Source organism: Monodon monoceros, unplaced genomic scaffold (genome assembly GCF_005190385.1).
Source record: "Monodon monoceros isolate NGI ecotype Baffin Bay Population unplaced genomic scaffold, NGI_Narwhal_1 Super_Scaffold_10, whole genome shotgun sequence".
NCBI classification, from domain to species: domain Eukaryota; kingdom Metazoa; phylum Chordata; class Mammalia; order Artiodactyla; family Monodontidae; genus Monodon; species Monodon monoceros.
Window position 1 is genome coordinate 42,663,671 of NW_021703766.1, and position 10,268 is coordinate 42,673,938.

Genomic DNA, 10,268 nt, shown 5'->3' on the forward strand with positions numbered 1-10,268 from the left:
TCCTCGCCTGATTCTCATCCTCCTGGGATGAAAGTCCCATTTTGTCAAGAAAATGAAGGGAGGCATTGGGGACCTTTGGTCTCTTAGGGAACATGTGGTAGTAGGAAGGAGGACGCGGAAGGCTAGCGGGCCCCACCGTTTCTCCACGCCCCTTTCATCTCCACTCAAAGGGACCGGACCCTCAAACATGAGAGACGTAGACAGGATCTGACATCTTGCAGAGCCGGAAAGCCCCTGCCTGTCTGGCGATCGATGGCGTCACTTCCGGCGCACTCGTGACGTCAGAGGCGGAAGCCACACTTGAAGAAGGGGCGGGAGGCGGCGGCTGAGGCGCTGTTATGGAGTTAACGCAGCAAGCGCGGGAACTGGGCTGCTGGGCGGCGGAAGAGATGGAGGCGCCCGTGGCCGCCCGGGCCCCGGAGTCGACGCTGCGCAGGTGAGGACCTCTCTAGGAGTGACGACTCCCCACCCTGGAGATAGAGTCCCGGGGAGTGAGAACCACATCTTCATCTAAGACGCGCCGCCCTCCCCATCCCCCTCTGCCCGAGTGAGAATAACCCTTGAGGGCGCCCCCGCCCCCCGAGTAGTAAATCCAGGCAGAGGATCCTGAACTGTGTGAGGACGTCCTGGCGGTGACTCCAACACTCCCGCGCCCATCCTGTGAGGCCGCCCAGAGTGAGGTCCCTTGCACCAGTGAGTTAGTAATGAATGCCCCCTCCCGGTGGGGAAATTGGATCTCCAGAGTAAGGCTGTCCCTGCAGCACTTCATCACCCACCACACACCCTAGCCCAGCCAGTGAGGACCCTCTGGAGTCAGCAAAGACCACCCCATTGAAGATTGAATGTATAGGAGTGATGACCCACAGCTGATAATGAGAGAGCCCTTCCAGGCAGTATAGCCCTCACCCCCACCTCTGGAAGTGACTGGAGATAACCCTCTCCCAGGAGAAAGGGAGCACTCCACCATGGAATGAGAATACCCCTACACCCAGTGAGAAGCCCACCCTCTCAGTGACTGAGAACTCCCCAGGAGGGAATACCTTACCCCCAAAAGTATGGACCCTCCCTCCCCCAAGAGGTGAGAATTCCCTAGTAAAGACCTTAACCCCCACCACCCTGCGAATGAAGATCCTCCACCCTGTGTGACGTCCCAGGCATCCCCTTACATACTGTTCCCACAGGCTGTGTCTGGGCCAGGGGGCCGATATCTGGGCCTACGTCTTGCGGCATGTGCACAGCCAGAGGTGAGCCTGGCTGCATGAGGGAAGCTGTGGCAGGGGAGGGGACCTAGGCGAGTCCTACAGTAACTCCCCTTCCTCCTACCTCTCCACTATAGGAATGTCAAGAAGATCCGGGGAAACCTGCTCTGGTAACTGGTCCTCAAAGCTGTCCCCTCCTGTCTTCCCCAGCCCCCTCAAGCCATGTCCCCACCCACGGCCTCAGCCTCCCATCTCCCCCTGGAAGTCCCTGTCATCCCCTAACTCTGGCCTCATTTCCTCAGGTATGGCCACCAGGACAGTCCAGAGGTGAGAAGCACGTGCTGCAAGATTTTCTTTCATCTAAAAAGAGGACTTGTAGACCTGCTCTAGCCCCAGCCTTGTGCTGGGTGATGCTAGGGTCACTGTGTCACAAAACAGCCCTGATCCCTGCACTCACAGGGCTTACAGTCTAGGGGGAGAAGGTATGAGCTGTGGTTGGGGGGACATGGATATGGGGCATCAAAGCTGGTGAGGTTGGGAGAAGAGACTGGTTTGGGAGAGATACTGAGACCAATATGGGACCCAATGTGTGCATGGTGCCCAGGTGACATCTGAGGTGGGGGAGGCTTCCAGGAGACCTCAGGACTTCCAGGTGTGGAGCTCAGTGGGGAGATGAGGACTGGGACAGAGACAAGAAACAGGGTGGGAGGCTAGATGAGGCAATCCCAGGAGGAAGGAGGGGGACAGGATAGTACCATAGTGCTCTTCTGGTCCTAGAAGTTCAGGCACCGAAACTGCCTAGGGAAAACCCTCTGCCACCTAACTGGGCAGGTAAGAGACTGCTGCTCCACACAGGGCAGTCAGGCCAGGCCGAGCCCCAGCCAGGCCATGCATCTGACCCTGTACCTGATTCCACCAGGCCCGTCGGAAGTTGAAGCTGGAAGCCGCTGTTGCCCACCTGCGGGCAGAGATCCTGGAGTTAGACCAGAGCCTGGAGCTGTTGGAGCGAGAGACTGAGGCTCAGGGTGACCCATGGGGCTGGACAGATGGGCAGCAGAACAAGGTTAAGGAAAGTACTGATGGCCGCCCCTGTTCCTCTCACAGACATGGCCATGGAGCAGGCCCTACAGAGCATGCAAGACACCCAGCGTCGTGCTCTCCTCCTCCGGGCCCAAGCTGGGGCCATGCAAAGACAGCAGCGTGGGCTCCAAGGTCCCATCCAGCAGCTGCAGAATCAGCTTAAGCATTTGCAGGACATAGAGAGGTAAGCCCCAGGTGTCCGGGGAGCAGCCACATTCTTAAAGACCCAGTGCTCTGCCCGGACACTTCTTGGGTTCCAGAATTCTGAGCTCCACTCCTTAAGATTTAACATCCATGAGGCCAGGAAGTTTTGTCATCTCAGCCACCTGTATTTCCAGTGCCTAGAATAGTGCCAGCTATATATCTAGAACACCGGTGCGGGGGAAAAAACGGTAAACGAGACAGTCCTGCCCTCATGGACCTCACACTGTGATGCAGAGGAGACAGGTGGTAAACTAGGAGACAGACCCTGTAATCATAGGTAGAGATGAGTGCTATGAAGAAAAGGTGACATGATAGAAAGGGAGAGGGACATCCTGCCCTAGGTATGATGGTCAGAGAAGGCCTCTCTGAGGAGGTAACATTTGAGTTGGGGGAGGAATTTCCATGGAGAGGAACAGCAGAAGCAGAGCCCTGAGCTTGGCATGTGGGAAGAACAGCCAAGAGGCCAGTTCAGCTTAAGTTTCGTAGGCAAGAGGGAGAGCGTGAGGACGTAGGTTGGAGAGGTGGACAGAGCACCATGGAGGCATTGGAATTTTATTCTCAGGCTGGATTCATGGCCTGGCTCAGCCACTTACAGCTGTGTGACTTTGGGCAAAGTATTTAACTTCTTTGTGCCTCAGTTTCTAAGTTCCATAGAATGGGGATAATATTAATACCTACTCTATAGGGTAGGTATGATAATTGAGTGTGTCAAATCACGCGGAGTGCTTAGAAGAGTTCTAATACCCATTGTTGCTTTTCTGAGTGTAATGGGGCCACATCACATTGTTTTCAAGGGTTTTGAGCAAAACAGTGACATGATCTGTATGAGGTTTTAATAGGATCATTGACTACTGGGTAGAGAGCAGACTGCAGTGGGCAAGAGCAGGGAGACCGATGAGGAGGTTAATGCAGTCATCTAGCCAGGAGATGACAGTGGTCTAATTTGGCCTCTGAGATCCAGGCTAGCTTTGCTGGCAGCGAGAGGGGACACAGACATCTGTGCTGCCAGCTCCCTCCTCCCAGGAACCTCAGCCCCAACTGCACTCCTCTCTCCAGGAAGGCCAAAGTGGATATAAACTTTGGACCCTTGACATCAGCAGCCCTGAGCCTGGAGCCTGTGGTCCTGGTAAGAGTCCTGGGCCATGGGGGAAAAGGTGGGGAGCCTGGGGTTCGGTGGACCTTTGGGCCCTTCTAATGCTACACTCCCTTCTTCACAGGGTGATGTCCGAACAGCCTGCAGCCTCCGGACCCAGTTCCTGCAGAAGCTCCTGATGCCTCGGGCCAAGGGAGGCAGCATTCCGTGAGTATCCCTCAACCCCCGAGACCCTGCAAAGAACCTGGGCTTTGGGGGTAGTCACTTGTTACAGACATTGGGCCTCCGGGCTCTGTTAGCCCAGGCCCTGCCCTGACAGGGCTCCCAGGCTGGGAAAAGAGGGAAACAGACCATCATAGACAGTGACAACCCAGGTAGTTAGGGCTGTCAGAGGGCGGGGAGGCCTGAGAGGCGCAGGGAACCCAAATGAAATGCCTTACCCAGCTAAGGAGACAGGACGGGTTCTCTGGTGAGGAGGGTAAAAGGTTGAGAGGGTGTTCCAGGTAAACAGCACACGTGAAGGGGCCCAAGACCAGCGAGTTGATATTAAGTGGGGAACTCAAGTCTGACAGGTGTAGAGAAAGAGCCTGGTTTCCAATCCTTAAAATGGGGACAATGACAACCCCTACCCTATAGGGTGGTGGTGATCATTAGAGGGTGAGTTGATGTGTTCTGTAACATTCTCTGTCCCCTTCCCCAACTCCACAGAACCCCTCGAGATGATCTCTTTGGAACTTCCTACCAGCAGTGGCTTAGCTCAGTGGAGGTGAGGGGGCTCTCAAAAAGGACACACCCTCTGCCCCATGTAAACCTCAGGGTACCAGGACCTAACTCTTGATCCTTCCCCTTCTCCATGGAGTCCCAGCTCGTAGCCCTCCTCCATCCTGCCCTGACTTCACTCCTCTCCTCACCAGACACTGCTGACAAACCACCCTCCGGGCCACATCCTGGCTGCCTTGGAGCATCTGGCTGCAGAGCGGGAGGCAGAGATCCAGTCCCTGTGCACCGTGGATGAGCTCCAAGATACAGAGATAGCCAGGTGTGGCGTGGATGCTCCCACAGTCAGAGCAGGGCAGTGGGCTGAGTAAATTGGGACAGGTCAGGACCAGGCAGGGTCACCTGCTGATGGGGGTGGAACTGAAACCCAGTAACCAATCTGGCAGGTGGGCTGACATTGGTTACCCCCAAGGGCCCAGGCAAGGGGACAGGTCTCCTCTCTCTGCAGCTCGGCCCCTACTCTCGGCTCCCAGGCCCCAGACCAGCCCAACTCTAGCCAGGCCCTGCCGTCCATGGTGCATCTCATCCAGGTGACCCCCAGGACTCCATCCCCTTCCCAACCCACTCGATCCCCTCCCCCAGCCCCCAACCCCAGGGACCATGCCCACCCTGACTCTGTGCCTCGCTCCAGGAGGGCTGGCAGTCTGTGGCTGCGCTGGTCACCCAGCGGGGCCCCCTCCTGAAGGACCATCAAATCCTGACCCAGCACCTCCAAGGCCTGATGGAGCAGATGGAGAGATGTACCGTGGGATCCAGCGAGAGGTGAGGGGTCTCCATGGGCAGAGGCCTCTAGGCCATCTCTCTCCCAGAGGTTTCAGGTTATTGGACTTTTTCTGCACCTGTGGCTCCTGTTTCTGCATCCCTGCTTGCTCTTCTGGTTTGTCTCCCTGTGCTATGGCTCCTTGTGCATCCTTGCAGATCTGATCTCCCTCCTCTGTGGTGAGTCTTAGTCACCTTCCTTCTCCTTTGCTCTTTTCTACTCGTGCCCCAGGCAGGCATTGGTGCTGGGGCTCCGGAGCTCTGCCCTGTGGGCAGAACTCAAGGCCCTGCATGCCATGAGCCAGGAGCTGGAGGAGGCTGCTGGGCAGCGGCAGCTTCTGCTCCAGGAGCTACAGGCCAAACAGCAGAGGATCTTGCACTGGCGCCAACTGGTGGTGAGAGGCGGGACTCCGGGAGAAGTGGCAGGGCCTGGTGGAGGGCCGGGGTGAGGCTGGGACCCTTAAGATCCAGAACTGGGTCTCTTGGTGAGGGGAGGGGGCCAGGGTGAGACTCCCAAGAGGAATCAGGACCTGTGCAAAGGGGTGAGCAAGGGCAGAGGCTGGAAGGTGACAAGGAAAAGCAGCCCATCTCCGTGACCTCTCTGTTGCCTAGGAGGAGACACAGGAACAGGTCCGCCTGCTCATCAAGGGCAACTCAGCCAGCAAGACGAGCCTGTGCCGGAGCCCTGGGGAGGTGAGATGGGAGTTGGGGCAAATTCTGGGTAGGGCTGGGTCTCCTAGGGAGGGGGCTAAGCGGCCTCACACTGCCCTTCCCATCCCTTTCCTTCCCCACAGGTGCTAGCTTTGGTTCGGCAAAAAGTGGTCCCCACATCTGAGATGGTGGCACCACAGAGCCAGGAGCTGCTTCGGTGTCTAGAGGAGGGAGCCCAGCATCTGCCCCATCTTCCGCTGGGCACCCTGCTGCGGCACAGCCCTGGAGGGTGAGACGGGGCCATCACCATGTCCCCTGCCATGGATGACTTGCTCCTTGGGCCCACTCCACAAAATCAATTCCAGTCCTCCCAGTGTTCCCGAGCTGCCAGACCTCACCTTCAGGTCCTCAGCCCCATTCTGGAATCCTAGTCCTCAGACCCACCTCCAAGTTCCTGGGCCTCCTGAGTCCAGCTCCCAGCCCCCAGAGCCTCTGGAACCCAAGCCTGCCTCTCAGTGCCCCACCCAACCTGGATTTTCCCCCACAGGTTGCAGCCCCTCCCTACGGTCCTGCCATCCATCCACCAGCTGCATCCTGCATCCCCAAGAGGCTCCAGCCTCATAGTATTGAGCCACACACTGGGGCTGCCCGCAGGGAAGGTGAGTCCCTGTCCCTTAGGACCCGTCTTCCCACCTCTACCCCCACCCCAGGTGACTGTCCTTCCCCCTTCCTCCAGGCTCCGGAGCTGCTCCTCCCAAAGGCTGCCTCTCTTCGCCAGGACCTTCTGTTCCTCCAGGACCAGCGAAGTCTCCGATGCTGGTATCTGCTCTACATGAAGACCAGCCTGCCGCCAGGACCATCCACCCGGGGTGGGCCTGCCCTGCTTCCTTATCCAGCATCCCAGCCCCTTCCCAGGACCATCAGCGTCCAGGAGAAATCAGAAACACCCACTGCTTATACAGTGTGCTGAGTGCTTTGAGCATGCTCACTAGTTTCATCTGCACAGCAGCCCAGGGGTTCTCTCCGTTTTACAGAGGAGAGAACTGAGAAGCAGAAGGCTTGGTAGCTGCCCAGACAGCCAAGCTGGGATTTGAGTCCAGGCCGTCTAACATGGGTCTGTGCTCATAACCATGAGGCAGCACTGCTCATTGAATTGCCAAATACTCATCCATCACCAAACAGTAGTATACTTGAGGAGTTAGAAACTGGGCTGTGTAGTTAAACTACCTGGATTCTCTTCTCAGCCCCACCTCTTCCTTGCTGCGTGATCTCCCTGTGCCTCAGCTTCCTCCTCAGTGGAATAAGCATAATCATAATACCTTACAGAGTTGTTGGAAAGATTCAGTCAGGTGACCCAAACGGGGTATTGAGCCATGCCTGGCTGCAGTAAGCACTCTGTGTCTCTGGTGAGATTCTAGTCACTGCTATCTGCACATGCACAGTGTCTTCCAGTCCTTACCATAAGGGAAGGGAGTATAAGACCCCAGTTTACAGAGAGGAAGCTGAAACTCAGAAAAGTCATTTATTCCTGGATTCACTCAGCAAGCACTCGCTGGGTATGTGCCATGTGCTGGCCCTGAGAGCTCAATGGGGAAAGAGGTGAGAGCTGTCCAGGAGGAAAGATGGTGTCTCCAGTGGGCCCTGGGAGTCAGGTGAGGTTTTGCTCAGGAGTAGTAAGCAGAGGTCACATGATGCACCCCTCAAGTACTGGGCTGAGAGCCTGGGCTCTGTCTTGGGGCTCTGGGGAGCCTTGCAGGGTTCCAAGCAGGAGAGGGAAAGGATCAGGTTTAGGCTGTGAGATCACTCTGGCTGCCATGTGAAGGATGGACCGGTAAGAGGCTGAGGTTTGGGCCCAAGTAGGGAAGCAGGGAGGACACTGAGGGTTGGGCCATGGAGATCGAGGGGCCATCAGGGGGAGGGAGGAAGGCATTCAGAATGACGCCTCAGGTATGGTGGGCTTGCACGTGGTAAGAGGACCTGGGAGGAGAGAGAGGATTAGGAGAGATGCTCAGGTGAAGGCTAGATGATTGGAGACTTGGTGACCCAATGGCTGCAAGGCACCGGGGAGCCAGAGGATTCATTGCTGCCCCCGGGTTTCTAACCTGCAGAGCTGCTGCAGATCTGGGCATCCCAGGAAAAGGAGCAGAAAGAGAACCTGGGGCAGGCTCTGAAGCGCCTGGAGAACCTGCTGAAACAAGCACTGAAGCGAATCCCCGAGCTGCAGGGAGCTGTGGGGGACTGGTGAGACGGGGGCACGATGAGGTGGGGGCTGACTGGTGGAACAGGCAGAACTTAGACCGGGCGGGGGTGGGGGCGGGGGGCTGATGACAAGCAGAGCATGGTGCTGAGCGGAGGCCAGTGAAGGTCTGGAGGTCCAGGCCTTCCCTCTTATGCCATCCCCTTCTCCAGGTGGGAGCAGCCAGGACAAGCCGCCCTCTCCGGGGAGCTCTGCCAAGGCCTGTCCCTGCCCCAGTGGCAGCTGCGCTGGATCCAGGCCCAAGGCGCCCTGCAGCAGCTGTGCAGATGAAGAGGTGGCTCAAAAAGAAGTCCAGAGCTTTGCATTTGTTCACCCCAACACTTCACTTCCCTTAATAAGACTTTTGGAAGAAAGCATTGCCTGGATGCATCAGCCCATTATCTCTACCCACACCTGCCGTCCCCCTTCACAGGCTGTTCTGGTTTTCCTCTCAGTCGCCTTGCCACTGTCCTATCATCCCACTAAAGCCAAGAGAATGGGGTACTGTGTGCCCCACCCTACCTGAAACTCTCCTCGTCACTTTTACCCTCAACAAAAAGTAATCAAGCACCTGCTCTAAATACTGAGGATCCAGCACTAAAAAAAATGGACAGAAGTCCCAGCCTTCAGGGAGTTGTCATTCTAGGACAGGAGAACAGACCACTGACAAAATAAGTAAGCAAAATATTTAGTATGTGGAAGAACTGCTGTGGAGAAAAAGCGGTTGTAGTGGTGTGATTTTTAAATAGAGGGCTACACAGCAAAGGTGACACTCTGTAAAGGTAGAGAGAGAAGGAAGCACACGGGTATCTGAGGAAAGCTTGCAGAGGGGAAGACTACAGCACATGCAAAGGCCCTGCGTTCAGATGTGTTGGTGTGAGGGCTTTAAGAGATGACATTCCTTCTAGTTTTTTACAATTTCTTTTGTAAATGTAAATTTTAAATCTCTGAGCCATTTGGAATTTATCTAAATGGATTCAATTTTATCTTATTTTAAATATATCTCACTATCACTTATTAAAATTCTCATTCAGAGCAGTGATTGCCTCTGAAGGAGGGCTGGGTGGCAGGGATCAAGCAAGGAGGAGACAAACTTTCTCGAGTTGGGAATATGTTGTACATTGAAGGTGGTGGGGTTACACAGGTGTATAGATTTTCCAGAACTAATCTAGCTGTACTGATTAGATCGCAGCATTTCGCTGTGAATTATCTTCAACTTATAAAGTAAAACTTTACATACCTAAACTTTGTAAAGTAGTTTTAGGTGACTTGAGATGCCACCTTTTCATACACTAAGTTTCCATGGTTAATTTGGCTGCGTCTGTGTTCTCTCCAAGTCCACTGTCTGTCTGACTTTTGTGTGCCATCCCCACGGTGTTTTAATTATAAAGGCTGTGTAATACGTCTTAGTACCTGAAATGGCTGATTGCCGTCTTGCTCTTATTTTTCAATGTGCCCCTGTCCCTTGCTAGGTTTTTCTCTCAAATGAAGTGAACTTTATACCCAATTTGCCTGGTTCCAGAAAAAATACAAACATAGATGGGGGCTTTATTGGGGTTGCAGTTAGTTTAAAAATAAGGGATATTTGACATCTTTGAGATTTTAAACCTGATTTTCCACCTCCCTTCCCATAACTCCTCTCTTGGCCTCCAGAACACCCTCACTCTCCCAGTTCTCCTCCTATCTGGTTACTCTTCCCCAGTCTTTACACGTTTGCCTTCCTATGTGCCACCTTAGTGTCCCCCCTCCTTTTCATCTCAGCTCCGAGCCACCCCGCTACTGAACATGAGGGTCCTTACCCCCATCCTTGCTCAATATTTCTCCATAGCACATCTTCTAACATACACTTTTACTTTATCTTTTATTGTCCTCAAACAAAATGTGAGCTCCATGTAGGTGAATTCCTCTATAAACTAGAAGTTGGACAAACTTTCCTAAATATGATTTGAAATCCAGATGCAATAAGGGGAAGTACTGACAAAAAAAAATAAAAGAAACTTTTACATGGTTTAAAAAAAAAAAAGCAGGGCTTCCCTGGTGGCGCAGTGGTTGAGAGTCCGCCTGCCGATGCAGGGGACACGGGTTCGTGCCCCGGTTGGGAAGATCCCACATGCCGCGGAGCGGCTGGGCCCGTGAGCCATGGCCGCTGAGCCTGCGCGTCCGGAGCCTGTGCTCCGCAACGGGAGAGGCCACAACAGTGGGAGGCCCGCGTACAGCAAAAAAAAAAAAAAAGTAAGAAGAAATGACAAATTGAGGGGAAATGTTCGCA

General features: G+C 54.6%; 1 protein-coding gene across 2 annotated transcripts; it reads left to right on the forward strand.

The window, feature by feature from the left end:
* The first annotated feature begins 298 nt into the window (after window positions 1-298).
* HAUS5 (HAUS augmin like complex subunit 5) lies at window positions 299-9,997 on the forward strand. 2 transcript variants are annotated; one of them, XM_029201209.1, is made up of 19 exons: window positions 299-436; window positions 1,182-1,244; window positions 1,337-1,369; window positions 1,502-1,526; window positions 2,119-2,224; window positions 2,304-2,463; window positions 3,540-3,609; window positions 3,701-3,783; window positions 4,285-4,342; window positions 4,491-4,615; window positions 4,802-4,883; window positions 4,985-5,115; window positions 5,345-5,507; window positions 5,725-5,805; window positions 5,907-6,052; window positions 6,311-6,422; window positions 6,500-6,632; window positions 7,872-8,004; window positions 8,173-9,997. In XM_029201209.1, exons 1-19 carry the CDS (start codon window positions 339-341, stop codon window positions 8,288-8,290), a joined length of 1,920 nt encoding a protein of 639 aa, XP_029057042.1. In that variant the 5' UTR covers window positions 299-338; the 3' UTR covers window positions 8,291-9,997. The 2 variants fall into 2 exon arrangements, with proteins under 2 accessions (XP_029057042.1, XP_029057051.1); XM_029201218.1 differs by having other exon boundaries at window positions 320-436; window positions 1,502-1,681; window positions 2,119-2,463.
* Window positions 9,998-10,268: the final 271 nt, after the last annotated feature.